This window comes from Sphaeramia orbicularis, chromosome 1 (genome assembly GCF_902148855.1).
Source record: "Sphaeramia orbicularis chromosome 1, fSphaOr1.1, whole genome shotgun sequence".
NCBI classification, from domain to species: Eukaryota; Metazoa; Chordata; class Actinopteri; order Kurtiformes; family Apogonidae; genus Sphaeramia; species Sphaeramia orbicularis.
The window spans coordinates 47,207,057-47,224,842 of NC_043957.1; the positions used below are offsets into that span (position 1 = coordinate 47,207,057).

At 38.6% G+C, this 17,786-nt stretch overlaps 1 protein-coding gene across 1 annotated transcript; it reads right to left on the reverse strand.

The window, feature by feature from the left end:
- Window positions 1-1,613: 1,613 nt before the first annotated feature.
- Window positions 1,614-17,700, reverse strand: papss1 (3'-phosphoadenosine 5'-phosphosulfate synthase 1). The gene is made up of 12 exons (XM_030143813.1): window positions 17,512-17,700; window positions 16,463-16,577; window positions 16,126-16,361; window positions 15,767-15,905; window positions 15,018-15,136; window positions 14,113-14,226; window positions 13,823-13,934; window positions 11,798-12,003; window positions 8,740-8,875; window positions 7,322-7,590; window positions 5,268-5,497; window positions 1,614-2,254 (listed from the first exon to the last, which is right to left on the reverse strand). Exons 1-12 carry the CDS (start codon window positions 17,569-17,571, stop codon window positions 2,116-2,118), a joined length of 1,875 nt encoding a protein of 624 aa, XP_029999673.1. The 5' UTR covers window positions 17,572-17,700; the 3' UTR covers window positions 1,614-2,115.
- Between the last annotated feature and the right edge of the window lie 86 nt (window positions 17,701-17,786).

Here is a 17,786-nt window from a genome sequence, read left to right on the forward strand (position 1 = left end):
TAATTGTGATGGAGCAGGTGAGTGGAGGCATAGTTCTAGTACACAGTAGTTGGACGAGGACAATGTTCTGGCACTTGGACCTTTTTCTCTGGCAGTGTGCCACGGTTTAACAACACCCACAGAGGGATAAAAAATGTCAAACATGATCTGATGATATGGTGAAGAAGCTGCAAATGCAAACACAGTGTGCAGGCTGTAGGTAAGATAACATCAAGAGGTTAAGGATACACATCGTAACAGACACCTGCGGTTCCCAGACAGCGCTGATCTCCTCCAGACAGTTAAAAGAACAAAAATCATAAGTCTTTCTAAAATCATTTGATCATTTTGTGTGTGAAAAAAACAGCTCTTCTTTTGAAGTCGGACTGTGGTCCCAGCTTGATTACCATTGGAGATTGAACAAGATCTGGTGAAAGGTAGAAAAAAATTGCTGCTGGCAGGTCTCTTCATTACATCTCAGACATGAATTAGATGAAGTATCCAGGGTATTTCTGACAGAGCCGCTCTTCTCGGTTTGGATTTAACCCTGTGTGTTCCACTTTCACTGCACCGCTGCATCTGGCAGCCAGCTGCAGCTCTATGTATACAATATGTGAGTGTCTGAGTCTGATTGGGGTCACTAGAGGGTCTGTCTCATTCAATATACAGCTGATTGACCAACTGGGACATCACCAAAGTCCCAACAGGCACAGGCCTAAGAAGTCTAAGAAATTTAATTTGGAAGATTGCACTGTTCAGGCAGAATTACAAAATGCACTTCAGACAAGTTAGTCACAAAGACAGAGAGATTTAAAGCTATTGAGATGTCAGAGCGTAAACTTGTACCACAGTGAGATCACAAGCACCTAAAAGCTGATGACATCTCATCAATGTATGCGATGTTTCTTAACTACATGAAATTCAGTGATGACATCTAAAATAAGCACAAATAAAAATGTATGAAAATATGCTTTATGTAAGACTCTTTGATGTGCTGCTGCAGAAGAATGTTCAACTGTGTGCAATAAACCTGAAGATTAGAGGGAGGAAAAGTAAACAAATTGTTCTTTTTTTTTGCTAAAAATGGTTTATTGGACAAGGAAGATTACAAATCTGATCCCTTGATGGTAACCATCAACCATCTGATTATACAGGCCAACTCCTAAAAATGAATTACCACATGGAAAATATTAGCAACCAAAGAGGGAAAAAATTAAACCGATGAAACTGTAACAAAAGACCCAGACTGCACCAAAACTACATGCATAACACAATAAGGAGAACAGAATAAATAGATCACATGACAAAAAAAAGACACAAACAGGTATTTTTCCCTAGAAGTTTAGGAAGGTTACAGTTGCATATCCCATAAAAAGGTCTCTCGGGCTCTGTTTCAATGCTGATCTGGTTTGCAGATCGTGTCTTAAACTACTGGACAGTTTCAGTGTAACAATAAGACAAGAAGCAGGTGTGTGTGTCTGTGTCCTAATTCAAACAAGACATCATGTGAATTCCCTTTTCTGCAGACAGGAATTTGAGAAAGACCAAGGCACTCGACTTCTACATCAAATACTGTTGTACATCAAATTTTCAGCAAATACCACTGCTACTTGCGAATATACAGTTTGATGTGATTTTTTTGGGCTTCGGTTATGAGTTAAGTGTAATCTAGTAACTCCAAAAATTCTGACAACACAAACACAAATGCCCATTCCCACAAAGTACTGCTCAACAGTACAGCACATACAAACCAGTAAGAGTTCTGACCTTGAAATGTTGGCGTATGTAACCAGTCATGGCATTATATAGTTATAAAGTTAGTCTGAAAACATCTACATTAAAGAGGTTTTATTTTCATTCTTGCAAAAAGGTCTATTTGATATACTGACTCCTACAACTGTTTCACCATCAGTTAAATAAAGTACATAGATAAAACACAGTGTTGGATGTGTTAAGACAAAGATTTGTGACTGATATCAGAGTGTAAAAGTGTATATGATACAGACAGAGGTATGGTTTTTGATAGTAGCAGAGTGGTCCCCACATTCACTGTTTTACACATCACTAAAAGCCATCGTGTTCCCGTTATTTTTGTTTTGTTTTTGATTCATTCTTTTTCCACCTGTTGTTTGACCTTTAGGCCTTCTCCAGTGACTTATAGTATTCCTTCAACACCGCCCAGGCCTTTGGTGCCATGAATCCGTCAGGAGGATTTTCTCCCTCTCGGGCCATCTTGCGCATGCGTGTGCCCGAGATGAAATCATAATCCTGATGGCTACAATAAAGAAAAATAAAAAAAAAAAGAGGGGAAAAAGGTTTTGATTAAAGATGCTTATCAACAGCGCTGACAAAACGTGCCAACAACAGCCATCATGGTTTACAATCAGATGTTGGGTTCATTGTTGCGTGGGAATTTTTCTCTTACCAGACTCTGAATTTTATATGCTGACCATTTCTGGCAATAGTTTAGGAATGTATTCATTAATTTCATGAGTTGGATTTTGTTAAGATGCTTGCAAACTTACTTGCCTCTCGGTTACTTTCCGTATATACAGTGGTGGAAAAAAGTTTTTGGACACCCCATGCATCTGTGATACAGTTGTGGAAATTATTAGACCACCCTTGTTTTCTTCAATTTCTTGTTCATTTTAATACCTGGTGCAACTAAAGGTACATTTGTTTGGACAGATATAATGATAACAACAAAAACAGCTCATAAGAGTTTAATTTAAGAGCTTATATTAGCCATTTTCCATGTTTTCTTGATAACCAAAATCGCTTCAGTTCTTACATCAACATCTATGGCATTGTACTGACAAACAGTGCTTTTAGGCATTCCATGTTTTCTTTGCTGTCTGTTTTAGTCACATGATACACACGGGAGTTACTACTTCATAGCATAACCATTGTTTTTGATGACTTTTCATGGTCTAATAATTTTTTCCGCGACTGTATATTGCATTAAGAATCACTCTTATTGTTCCATTCTCCAAACCCACTTGATCCTTCTGCACATGCTCTGATCCGACGAGGTCAAAACTGGATGTTTCAGCAAGATAATGAAACACATCCAGGCCATGACATGTTGAAACTGTCAAGAATTTAGTTTTATGTTTTCTTCTTAACAAAAAAAATCATTTTCATCTGGTTGTGTCTGATATGACCGCGCCTTTTGAAACACACAAAAAAAGATTTTTTATGCAAATATTTCATGATAATATTTGAGTAAAATGTTAAGGGTGTCTAAACTTTTATCCACTATTGCACTACTGACAATCATTGAGGACTCTGAACTCACTGATTCTGTTTTTGAGTGAAAGGATAACGTAAACTTAACATTACCAATCTCTAAATCTGACACCTGTCACAATTGCTGAAAGTCGGAATAATTATTTTAAGGAGGACTTTGTGCAGGCAGATACCCCAGGTAAACAACTCTACCATCAAACTGTCGGTCACCTCTTAATACGGAAAAAACATGGCTGCTTCACACTTCAAATCAAGTACTGCAATTCTGGAAAAATCAAACATCATCCCATCTTTTCCAGTTATTGGACTAAGGAGTTGTCCACACTTTTGTAAGGACTCTTGGCTGTGTTTCCCTTCACCGTCTGTGACTGACAGCATCTCACGGCACCTTGAGTTCACTTGGTTTGGAAAATAGTTTCTATGAAGTACAGTGCTCGTATCTGAACAGCGCTGAGCAGAGAACTGGCAGAAGTTCATCATGTCTTCATCAGCCCCATCTATAAATTACTGTCAAGAAACTTTGGCCTATCAGACCAAACTGAGCTCACATTCTGCTTGTCAATATTCTGCTACTTGTGGAGTACAGTTTCAAATTGCTATCACATGACAGAGCAAATGTTGCGGCTCGGTGCCACTGGAAATGCTGAAGAAGACCCAGCAGTTACTCGTGGCGTGAGGTAAAGGAGCTCTGGGCAAATTCTTCAGAGAGCATTTTTATACAGTGTCAAATTAGAAACAGCTTGCTGTGATGCGAGCCATTACACTTGAGGAAAAGACTTGAGGGTATTGCTGGTGATTAGGCTAAGCATCCATATTCCTCCTGAAATTTGGCAAAGGCCCCTGTCAGCGTGCATGAGGGAAAGGAATGCCGTAAGCCTGAGTGATGACTGCAGCTTTTGGGAAACTAGTAATCCTCTTGCATTTGTTCTCAAGCTGTAGCCTTGAAATACTGGTCATACAAAACAATAGCGAGATTTTTATAAGAAAAATACTGTAAATGTGGGGTTTTCCTGTAAAAAGCAGGGCTTAGTGATGTGTTTATACATATGCTTACTATAAGGCAGTCAGATCCTTTTATAATGACTTGAACAAACTTCAAGAATGTGCTATTTTAATGCCCCTTCACTAAAAAAAAAATCTCAGTTGCCATCTTTTTTCACTTATCCCATAATAGCAGAGCAGTAGATGGTGGTTAATTTTTATTTATTATTATTATTATTATTTTTAATAATAAACCCATTTCCTTTATCTGAAGGTGAACCAGAAAATACTCAGAAAATGTTTGCCAAGTATTTCCATCAGAGCAGTAAAACTACTCACTGGGCGGTCACAGTTCAAAACCAAAGAGAGACTAAAATTAAATGTTGATAATATTTTAAAATGTGCCATTTTTAGTAACACTTTGACCTCCCTTCGTACAAGTACTAGATGTTCCCATTCCACAAATTGCTTTGGACTCAACATCATAAATATGCATCATGGAAAACAAAGCAAATCTTTTGATTAGCCCAGCCAGATTTAGTTTTAACATTCCTCGCCAGACAGAGCTACGGTTGCGTAACCTGATGGCGGAGGCTGCATCAAATCCGGAGAGAGGCAGTGAGATTGCATGATTGTTGTTAGTCATCTTGTGCGGTGCCCATATACAAACTTTAATTAATGTCAGCTCTCTGTAATTTCTGAAAAACTTCAAAGCTCTTAGTGATCTGCAAAACCTTTTAACTGTTTAAGAAATAATTCCCATTATTTTTGGCCTGCCATGTTCCCTTAGATTGAAGAAATGGGGGGCACATCATAGATGAAAGCTTAATAACTAATTAATTTAGAGAATGTAATTTCTATTCAGGTTGTTGGGACAAACTGGCCCAAATGTGAAGTTTTCTTCTGAACTATGTTGAGAATTTGAGGTATTTCCTGAAGTGTGAGTCAGCAGCGGAGCTCTATTTTAATTAAGACTGTGGAATAAAACACCTGGTGATATTGGATTTACATTCAGACGTTTTAGAAAAGCACTACTCAATCGAGTCATGGGTACTTACTTTTTGGGATCATAGAAGTCCATGGCTCTTTTGACCTTGTTATAAGCAGCTACCTTGAAGGGCACTATCTCCAGGGTGATGAGGCCCGGTGCCATGGTGAGGACCTTGGCTCCATGAGTGGGCTCGTACAGGTCCTTCCCTGTGTCAGGGTGGGGCATGCCTGCAGGGTCACGACCCACAATGTAGAAGTTGGCACCAGCCACCATGCGAGCCCTGCAATGCCACTGAACCTGCAGTCAATTACATAACAAAGCAGAGAAAAACAAAGTATGTGTGAATTTCTGGAGTATTTTATTTCTATGGCAATGTTAAAAATGTTTATATATACATATTTGCAGACATATTTGCAGATCAGAAACAAGAGAAAAACTGAATCTTTCTTTTCTGTTGAACACAGCGTATTCATAAGAATATTTTTGTGCCAAAATGTGTATGATTAATCTAGACAAAATATTATTCATTCAACATAGTACACAAACATTTAAAATATGAGCATTGAGGGTGAGTGATCTGATGATCTCATGTTGTGAATGATCCTAATTTGTTATGCGCTCAGCTATTCACAGGAATTAAATAGTTTTTTATTAAAGAAATACATAAATAAATAAGTGTGACGGCTAATCTTCCCCTAAAATTAATTTTAAATGAGTCAATTACTAGTATATTTTACAGAAGGCGCATTATTTGGAGCATTAATATTGCAAGGCACGCAACATTTACATCTTCCTTAAAAGATTCTTTGAAGTGAATAAGCACTAAAAACATTACGTTATTTAACTTGGAACAGTGGGAATTTGTGAAACATGTTTTGCCATCAAAAAAGAAAATTAAAAAATACAAAATAAAAATGTAATGACTGAAAACAAGTGCATATCCACTCTACAGCAGTATATGAACAACTTTGTGAGGGAAAATATGTCAAATAAAAAATTACAGCTATCTGACAAGCTCATAAAGAGCCAAAAAAAAAAAAAAAAAAACCTGCCAGAAAAACTGTCTAAGCGAGTGATTTCATAAGGAATCACCTTATGATGGTAACTCGGTGAAATGGTGGTGCTGCTGTAACTTTAAGGACAGCATTTTGTTTAGTGCACAATTAAAAGAATGTGTATGGTGTTTAGTTCATCAATCAGCAGATCTGTTTAATATTTATTCAAGCCATTGCCAAATGCTTAAAAAATATTCAAAAATTATGCAGAAGGGCAGATTTTGTTTAGGTCTGTTAAAAACAAGAGCTATCACTCATTGCCTAATAGCATCAGTTGTAACCGTAAGAGCCAGTCCAAAAGCCCTACAGAGTAAAATCAGTAGACCAAAACCACCTCTACACAAGTACAACCATCCAGTCTCAAACATCTGCTGCCATACAAATTGAACAATAAAATCAATATAAGCTCTACACATCTTTTTGTTTCCCATTATCAAAAACTGCCAAAACTCTAAACCGCATCTTGAAAGTTACTAACACTGCTGGTGCCAAATAAATATTCTTGCCCATGGAGTTTGCATCTTTAGATTAAATTTAGGCTGTGGTTGAGCCTTGACTGTGTTGTTCAAAGACACTCCCTCAGAGATGAACAAAGGCTGCAGACACTCTGATTGAGAGGAAGACCAAAGTTCACTTTTATTAAGGAGTAACAAAAGAGAGGCTTCCTAAAACTCCCATTCAGTTTTACAAACTGATTCAATTCATATCCACCAGCCTCCAATCTGCTCTCAATAATGTACGCCATAGCTTTCCCATTATCGTAAGTGAATGATTAAAAGATTCCCAGCTACACAGCTACGCTCAGTCACACGGAGAGGTTTCTGCATGGCATGCTAACACTAAACAGAGTGCCTCAAGACACTTGTTAAACCCCTTTCCTGCCATTTTTCACTCTCAAAACTCTGCAGACACCAAATTTATGGCAGTCCTCCTCCTCCTCCCTGTCTGTTGTCATTATTCAATGCTGCAGCCATATTTTTTGTAGTTAGTTTTGAAGAAAATATGCTTCCTGTTTTAACTAAATCTCACATATGTGACTGAACACAGCAGTCTTGCTCATCTTTACCTCAGTTGGCCCAGCATACATCATGGGTGAGGGAAAGATAGCCACAATGGTGGACTCTGGGTTGAGCACGCCCTCCTCCAGTACAGCAGCATGCTGCTTCATTCGCCACTGCAGGGGCACATCATCATCTTTGGTCCAGCCTCCCAGTGGGTGGAGCAGCAGCACAGGCCGGCGGTATCCTCTCTCAATAAGACGCTTGTGGGTGTCCTGCATCAGAAGAGCGTGGCCATTGTGCACAGGGTTACGGAGCTGGAAGGCAAAAATGGCATCTGAACAAAGACAGGAGAGGAAAGATTTGTTGAACTTGGACAAAAACCATTTGTCGAAAAACAAAAGGTTGCAAAGTAGCCAACAATGATTAAGCAGCTAACTGGCAAGCCTCTGGATCTACAAACAGTACGGACAGAATTACACTCTGTTCGTACTCTTCATCACTGGACAGACCACCAGGATGAAGATACCAGCAATCCAAATTCAACTGCTTTGTCTTTGTACCAGCAGGAAACGAAATGAAACTCAGCTGAGCTCCAGACACAGAGCAGACAGCAGAGCACAGCCACAGGCCACAGTGATATGGAGACCAGCATTAAGTTATATTGTACTGCAGTGAAACTTATTGCAATTGTTAGATGAAATTCCCAAAATCCTTTAGTTAAGGAGGCAACGGAATAAATTTATCTTTAACAGGCGCCTCCTCTGTTTTCAGCACTCACTCAAATCACAAATTGCTGAACAAACAACAAAGAATGTAAATTGTAGGCAATAAATACTCAGTTGAAGACCCTATGTGACCAGATTTTTCATCTATTTTACATGAATGGTAGTAAACCTTTGCATTTGTTTTCAGGGGTTCTATAACTGTCTTTAGTTAAAGTAATTCATTCTTGTGGCATACACTTGACAACCAGGAATACTTCAATTTAACACTTAGTATTATTTTTATTTAGTTTTTTGATCCTGCACTCCCCATCCTGTTTACAGCAAAAAATCCTCTTAAGGCACTTATAGTAAATATTATACTATAAAATAACTAAATGCTATAATGCAGAGAAAAACTTAACAAAAATCCCATTTAGGTGAAGAAAAGTTTATTCTGTATAGTCTGCCCTTCAGTTGGTTGGTGGCCCCTATCACGGTTATTAAGTCATGGGTATTCATTGATTCATTGAATCAGAGCTCAAATATCATAACGGTCCTGAACAGAAGGAAAATGGTCCAGGTCCTGGTGATTTCCCTACTGTGCCTCTAACTGCTCTAAGTCTGAGAGATGACAGTGTGTTCTCTCCTTTTAAAGAAAAAGGGAGGATAGGAGTTTATAAATATTATGACTTTACTGTCTCTCTAAAATTCTTTGGTTCAACATGTCATCAGTGTATTAGTTCTGGCAGTAAAAGGACCAACATAGTTTGGCCCCATACCTGCGTTCATTTCTTTAAACTTCTGTTTGAGCTCAGTAGGTGTCAGCCGGTATTGGTCAAGCCCGTCGTTCCAGTAGATCCTGTCCAGGACCTGCAGGTCTCCACCGACAAGCCAGTCCCCACTTTCCATCACCATCTGAAAAAGGAGCCACAATGGTCATGACAGTGAATGCAACTCAAACATAATCCAGACCTAAGACTCTGTGGTCCATAAAACCTTCACTGTGCTGGACCCCAGCCAATGTGAGCTCTAATAAAACTCCCCGGTTATTACCCAGTTGCTGCGGGGACACACCGGCGTAAATCAAAGCCTCTATGTGTCATTAAACAGTCTGCAAAAGTCTAGTGTGACTTCTCTTCTGCATTTGGCCATGGCTACTCTCTAAATATAACTTACAAAGTCTGTATTTCACAAGAAAACCTGGAGATGAGCTCATGATCACTTGGGTGCGTTTTCCTCTCATGAGATTCATTTAACAATGTCACAGATGTGGTCAAGATACAGGTGAAGACTGATATTTTTCAGGCAATATGCGTAGTCTGCCTATGGTGGTATTTATGAGACATTAGCTAGAGTTACTGAAAAGCCTAACCTGTGTGATGTTAATATGATACAAAGTGACAATTCTCTACAGGCTGTGCAAAATAGAAGCTCCAGGACTAAAATGGAAAGAACTACAAATAAAGGCCACAAATGAAACCTGAACTGCACAAGAACAGCAAAAACCTGATGTGGATTGAAAAAAAAAAAAACCATTTAATCTACCGATGTCACTTATTTAATTGAGAGGAATTCAAAGATCTTTGTTAACCATACTTTCCAGACACACTGTTTTCAATTTGATCTGGCAGATCTATCAGAATTTCCCCTATCAGAAAGTTCTCAACTGTAGAAGTTAAGATGTGATATGATCAATAACCTCTTGGCTCCTGTTGTTAAAAGTTTTCAGGAGTTTCAGGATCATGTTGCGATTTGTTTTCCACGGTCCAATTAATCCATCCTGTCTACTGCTGGACCAAGACGAGTCATGAAAGATGCTTAACAGACTCATTCTTTGGAGAGATCAACAGCACAGACAAGTTGCAATTTATTTTCCTAACATAAGTGAATGGAAAATACAAAGCGTTGCATGGATATTCAAAGAAGCAGGCCTTCATGTACACATGTGCTCTGTTGCAGGGCATGTGCCCTTCGACTTCACATGTGAAAGGGCCTTAACCAAATAAACCGCCGCTACACCATAGTTTCCGATGAAGGGGGCTCCTGTCTGACTGACAGACAGGTAAACAGGAAAAAGTGGATTAACTATGTATAACGCGAAGCAGGTCATTTCTGGTTGGAAAGAGAGGGAATAAAAAAGCTGTAGCTACCAGCTCAGAGGTGTGTTGACAGACTGGCTCCGGAAAGGGGAGTTAAACATACACTTATGTATACATACACACAGTCTTTAATGAGTGACACCTTAATCACAGCAAGCTGAACACACATGCTAAGCTATGACAGGTTAGAGTGGATAAAGAATGACAGTCGTGGAAATACAAAGTACTCAGCATGTGTTTAAAGCCAGCACTCCAGCATCAGGTGTTGAGGAGTTAGAGAGACTCTAATGCATTTTAAACAAAGAGTTAGGTCTGATTTGATCATAAACATGGTGAGAAAACTTTAAAAATTACTGCCAAATTGTACTGAAATGATGAGACAGCTGTTGTCCTAAGTTAATGGCAATCTTATTCCAGTCAGTGCATTTTTAGCAAAGGGCTTTAAAATGAGCCAGTGAGGTTTAAGTTTGAGCCCAGGGAGTTGAGAGCTCTAGATAGAGAGACTCTTTGTTTTGTCTCATACTTTTGCATGTCCAACCCACTGCAGTAAGCCTATAAACAATAGAGTTTTAAATTAGCTAAAGCCGCTGTTTTGCAAGTACAAGCTGATGCTGCTTCCTGTGGGGTGTGCAGGATCATTTCAGGACGTTATCTCGCCACTGAGTCTACCTGAGCCCCAAAAGCAGTTCGATAGCAGACAGATGGAAACAATTCCCGGGTATATTTGGAGAGGGCTTGGCTGAGCGGAAAGGTGGAAGCTGGCAAGGACTCCACCACAGTACAATCTCAAACACATTTGGTGGAGGCTGAGCGAGAGACTCAGCATCCAAATATAACACCTGCAAAATGAGGGTGGACCAAAAAGATCAAGTGATTACACTGGGCGTCCTGACAGAGCGAGAAAAGATCCACTCCCCCCACCTATTCAGTCTTTCCATAAGCAATGTGAAAAGGCCAGCTCGGATCTGTGTTATATCAGTGTTGAATCCAGGGAGGCGGTTTGCTTTCACATGCAGAGTGTTTATCACACAGCACACTCAGACAGACTGTCTGGAGCTCTGCAGATGCTGCTCAGTATTTTCACCAAGGCTGAGAGCCTTTTCTATATCATGGACAAAATATTAGCCCTGAACATCATCACAGCTGAGTCTCTGCAGGTTTAACAAGTTCCCTCTAAGACTTTTACAAACTGTTTAAGACCATTATTAATGCAATGTCTGTATTTGAAGTCCAGGGAGATTCCACTTTTAATGTATATCCAAACTGGAGCTGCAGAAATTAACACTATTAGTGCAAAGTGGGCCATACTGAGGTTGAACTTCAGTGAAGATAAGAATAAAGAACTATATTGGGTGATGGCAGGCATTTACTTTTATTCTGACTTCCTATACAAGTGTTGTTACATTTGTAATTTGAGCATTTTATTGCAAAAGGATTAGGGTTTTTTGTTAAATTTGTTCACTGCAACAACATTCTGAAGCTTGTGTTCATTGCACAATTTTAACTTATTTCCTTCAGAAGTGGGTAGTATTTGATGAGAAGGATTTAGATGACATACCATTTAGCATGCTCCCTGTACCAGTTTGCATTACTTGTTTTTGGTCTCATGTTGATTTTGTTTTGTTGTTTCCTTTTAAATATGTTTTCCACAAAAACATAATGTAATTAATTCCGAGGACCTCTCTAAATCATATTTAAGAATTTTAATGTGGGGACCGTGTCACGGACACTGACTGACCTTGATGTAGGGGTGGTCCTTACAGGTGGTGCCCCACTGCCGAGCGCAGCGCTCCTCTTTGCGGTGTTCGTAAAACTCAGGATTACGAAGTATAGCCACTCGTCTGCCCTCGTAAACCAAAGCCATGGCGGTCACACCATCCAAGCGCTCTTTGTCAGCAGTAGATATTGGCAGAACCACAGGCACAGACAGGTTGATGACACCACCTAGAACAACAGAAATATGACAATTTGCTTATTTTTTGTTTTACATACTTATCAGTGATTGTCTTTGGGTTTTATAGCTTTGAAGATGTACATCTAGATTTAATTGACTTTGTAGTTTACACAATAGTCAAAATAACCCAGATAAAACATAATAAATGAACACAGTACAAATAAGAGGATAGTGAGACCTAATATACTACAAAAGGAATAATAAAGTTAAACGTATAGAGCACATCAGCTCAAGTATTCTAGTCAAATGTCCACTTTGTACCCTCTTAGGCTTTAAAAAATATTCAACTTAACCACAGACTATGCTGGATCTCCAAGGCAGCAATTTAAGAAGCTAAATGAGAAAAATCCGTTCTTAAGTGAAGCTGGAGCTCGACCTTTCCTCATTTCTGATTTGAGATGTGTAGCGACAGCCTTCTGTCGACGGGCTCATTTTGCCGTCCAGTTTGATGGGCACGCTTTTCACATCACGTCAGATCAAATACTTCCCCCACCTCCCTCTGGACCCTCTCATGGTCCCCTCTGTCACAGTGTACAGCCCACAGCTGGTTTCAATAAAACACACACAACTAATGTCCAAGTGAAGGAGGCACAAGCTTAACTTGGATTCCTGTTTATTTTTGCTAAATATTTGATTATAGTGCAATTCCTAACCACTTTTACTGCTATAGTTAGACCAACGGGCTTGTTCACTGTGATATTATTCCTTCATTGTTAAAATCCTGGAAGGAAGTGAAAATGGATAAATGGTGGTGTATGGTATCAATCAATACAGGAGCCTCTTCCTCTGTGTTCCTTTCCCTCAGGAAAACGGAATGAAGATATTTCACATCTATATATAATTCTGTCTCTGTCCAGCCCCTTAGCTTTCTAAAGTTAGTTGTCTTCTTGACCACTGAACATGAATCATCTGTGATTTTCCACCCAAGAATCCAATGGTTTATTATTCATTGAGGACAACAGATATAATCTAGGCCTGTCAGAATCAGAAAAAGAAATATAGCCTGTGTTTAGTTAACCTTTAGGTTTTGGGGGTTTTTTTGTCATGTGTACCAAAGTATTTGGCACCAAAACACACAAATGGGCTTAGTAATATATGAGTAATAAAATCAAATTGACTTTTTCTTGGAATTTCAAACTATACAATGAAAATTGCTGTAATTACACAAAGTTCTTCTACACCCAATAAGATATTGAATCCTGATCCCTGGGGATCTATTGTGTCACCAACAAAATATAAAACATTTTTATTATTGAAAACCTCAATTTAAATCAGCTTTGCTCCTGATTATACAGTCCTGTCAAAAGTGTTGACCAGCAATGCGATCACACAGTCTACTTATTCAGCCTACAAGTACACCCAACAGTACATAATGTGTACTGCAATTTGCAAGGGACATGCAGGGAGCAACGGTCAATTTAATTTAATGCATCATTTAAACAAACTATAAAAATGTTATTGGGAGTGAAGTGGAAAAAAAACTATATTAGAGAGAACTGAAAAAGATTTGAGGTTTAAATGACGTCAGTAAACACTTGAAAATGTTGAGTGAACCCTATGGATAAACTAGAATGTCATAAATCACTGTTGGTACATCTTAGTGTTCAAAGTGCTTAATCTGTAGAAAAATAAAGTCATCTACAAAGTCTAAATTTAAGTATAATGTGACAAAAATCTGTCACTGTTGAAACGCCTCCACAGTCACTTCACAATGCTTGCTGATTTAGCTTTTGTAAAACATAGTAAAGATAGGATTTGCAATGTTTTTTAGTTGTTTTTCCCAAATAGAAACAATTTCAAAGATCTTACCATCAAGCAGACAGTCAAAATGAAGACACTGTAAATATTCTCTCTCTCTCATAAACCCGTTCAAAGGCGTGGCCCATCCTTCAGCCAGGACCTGCACCCACTGCATGTCCACCTGGAGATCATACACAGTCACTTACACTACGTTCATGTTAAAACAATACATGTGAAGCTATCAGAGAATACATGAATGACTGTGATAGTGCTCCACATAAACTCGAGAACAAGCAAAGAATATCAGTGATTATTTATTTTTAATGAAGCAGTGATTCACATATAAGCACAATAGGCACCTTTCCAATTTGCACTGCAGGAAGAGTCTCAGCATCAGCCTTCGCGAGGTCCAATTTGTTTTCCTGAACGTACAGCTCTTTCACTTCATAGGAAGCATCAACAGGAACTATATCCTGAAAATTAAAGAAATGTCAATAACATTCATATGAATAAATCATCTACATTTTTCATATAACAAGACCTTGTTGAAGACTTGAACTACTGTACCGACACTGTGTGGAAACAGAAACAAATGTGAGCCATCACTGCCCCCTAGTGGCATAAACACTAAACTTCAAGCTTCCATGAGTCTTCTCAACTACTGTATTTTCACAAGATTTCTTCAAGTATAGGATCTTTCACATTTTGAGTAAAACTCCTCCCATTGCATGACTTAAAAAAAGTGCCACAAAGTCACCAAAGGGCTGAGATGGGTGTGATGAGAGGCTGAAGTGTAACAATAGTTATTTAAAAATATCCACAAAGAATCACAAGGCATTGACAGACTTGCCTGACAATATTTGAAGCTGAACTGCTCAGCCAGTATTGTATTTTAACTTGTATTACTATATAAATTTGGTGTTTCAGTGTTTGACCTGAACTAAACTAACTAGCATATGAAAAGGTAACAGACATCTTTTTTTTTTCTGACCGATTTACATGGTTTAGAATAGAGCAATATAATACCTTGGTTTCTTTTTGGCTTAAGATTATTTCAAAACAAGAAATGGGTAATTTTCACTTAAGAAAGGCAGATTTTTTTAATGTATAATATCACTAATATTGATACATTTCCTAACAATTAGGTCACAGAATTCAGTTTACAGCTCAAACACACATTGTTTCGAATCACTATAAAAGTAGCATAACCACTAAAATTACAAAAATAATCTTAACATGTTTCAAACAAAATGTTTCCCCTCACTCTCTCCTGAAGCAGATCAACAAGTTGTTGTATGCACTCATTCACACTGCAGGAGTCAGTCTTCAGCACCAGCTCAGGAGCCTCTGGCTTCTCATACTCAGAGTCAATCCCAGTGAAGCCTGATAAAAAGAAAGAACACAATACATCAAATGTGCACTATTTTCTATACCACACACTAAGCACAGCAATACAGCCATCATTTTTGGCATTTTTTACAACCCCCAATTAACTAATGGTTGCACCAGTGTTAAAAATAACATCTTCATCCATATCACAATTAACTGATGTCAAAATTTAGCAGAATCACAGCCACGAAATGTTTATGTCACACAAAATGTGACTTTAGTTGAAATGATTTGTTTTTAGGGATACAATGATTAAAATGGTATAAGTGATGCCAATACCGATGTTACTCTCTGTTTCTGTATTTTGTTTTTGTTGTTAATTTTTCAACCTTAACATAAAAAAATTATAACTATAGAAACTGTTATTATTTTAAAGGCTTTAATACATTTGAAACATTGCATTGATCATTACAAACAGAAGCCAGACTTAATAAATGATGCACTTTTTAACTTGCTCATTTCTGCACACTGAGTTGCTTAAATATTTTCTCTATCAAACCTTTTTGATGCTAAATCACAGAAGGGAGTTATTTGACCCAACTCCTTGAGAACTATTAGGAAAAGACTTAAAGTATGTGCCCCCATGTACACGAACCTATGGAAACAGTGTTAAATATACTCTACCTCTTATTTCGCCTGCTCTGGCTCTCTTGTACAGTCCCTTCACATCTCTCTGTTCACATACATCTAGTGGAGCATCCACAAACACCTCAAAAAACGGCAGCCCGGCAGCTTCATGGATCTTCCTGGCATTGAGGCGATCCTGACAGATAAGAAATAAAAAACAAAATGAGACACATAAATAACTTCAAGCATAAGGGAGTCTGAAATTATGCCATGTTATGCGGCACCAAATAAATAAAGGTTATATTCAAAAAAACACAAATCAACTTCTCTACAGCAGGAGGAAAATCCCTCGTCTCCACATCTGTTTTTTTTTTTTTTGTTTAAACCGCTGACACTGTCTTTGGAGAGCCACTCACCCTGCTGTAGGGAGAGATGAAGCTGGCAATGCAGACCAGCCCTGCATCAGCAAAAAGCCGGGCCACCTCAGCAATGCGTCTAATGTTCTCTTCACGGTCTTCTGGGCTGAAGCCCAGGTTCTTATTCAGCCCCTGCCGGATGTTGTCACCATCCAGGGTGTAACAGGGAATCCCATGACATACCAGGTACTCCTCCAAAGCCATACTCACTGTGGTCTTCCCCGCTCCAGACAAACCTTGCCCAAGAGGAAAGCAATAATGGTTATGCAACTTCAAGCTACATCAGAAAAAATTCTGAACATGTTTTTAGAAACTGTTGACATTTGTGCAAACTTACCAGTGAGCCAAACAGTGCATCCTCTGAATCCTCCTCTTGTGCCCACAACCTGCCCACGTTTATTTCTGCTGACATGATGTGCTTGATAGGTGACATTAGTTGCCCGTTGCATCCCCTGAAGTGATTTAAGAGTTTCTGTCAATTCAGCCTAGTAAAGGATAAGTATTGTATACCTTCTTGTACATATAGCCACAGGTAATATAGATAAAAGTTAGACTGGAGATTCAAATGAACTGATCACAAATTTCCCTTAAAGTCTGAAATACATTGGGCAATAGACCCTAAAAGTTAAATCAACTGATCAGATTGTAGCCTAATTCTCTTTATGTTTTATCAATAAATAATTTTGTCTGTGACAAAAGACGACAGATGTTACGTTACATGTTATATAATTTTTAATCCTTGAAAACCCAAAATACATGCAGTTTACTGCCATATAAGAAACAAATACTTCAAAGATGTAATGTTGTTTTACTTGATAATAATATTAAACAAATAACATATCATAAACAATCTATTTTCTTTAAACCACCCCAAGTACTAATCATTTTATTTCAGTTCAGTGTGCATAACTATTACAGCACCGGTTACAGCAAACAATGATAAAAGCTTTACTTAATCTATTTTTTTTTTACCCAATTAAATACATATTTGTTCAGTTACTTAATTCACTTAAATAAAAAAAATCATTCCAAGTATTTCTCTATGTAGATGTAAGTTGACTGACAACAGAGAGGAAAATCAGACTGTGTAAACAGTGTTTGCTGATTCGTAGCCTAGTGTTATCACAGCTCTAAGGACACAGAATAAACAGTGATTCATTTCCACTCGGTGCTTTAGCAGATACCAGTCTAGCTACTGTACAGTCCGGCTCTGCTAGCCTTCACATGAACCGTTAGCTTCACTGTACAACACTATGGCTAAGCGGTTTGGCTAGTCACACCGTTAGCTCGTAAGCAGCAGGTTAATGGAGGTGCTGGTGTGGGGACGTGGCTGTCGACGATGTGAACACAACTTAACAAACCGTCAAAAAAAAAAAAAAAACTCACCCAGCTCTCGGCGGCGTTGCCCAGCTTCTGTTTTTTATTAGAGTTTCCGTATGTCTCCATGTCCGGTAGCAGGCAGCGTCTCAACCAAAAAGGCTAACCCAGCTGAACGACACAAAACAACTAACCGCTAGGCTCTTTACTTACCGGACCAGAACAGGTATTGTTAGGTTTTTGGTTTTTTTTTTTTTTTTTTTTTTTTTTTTTTTTTGGACAGGTATCTCCAGTGAATGGAGGAACCCGGAGTCTGGCACGACAACCGGGAAGAGCTTCCCCGA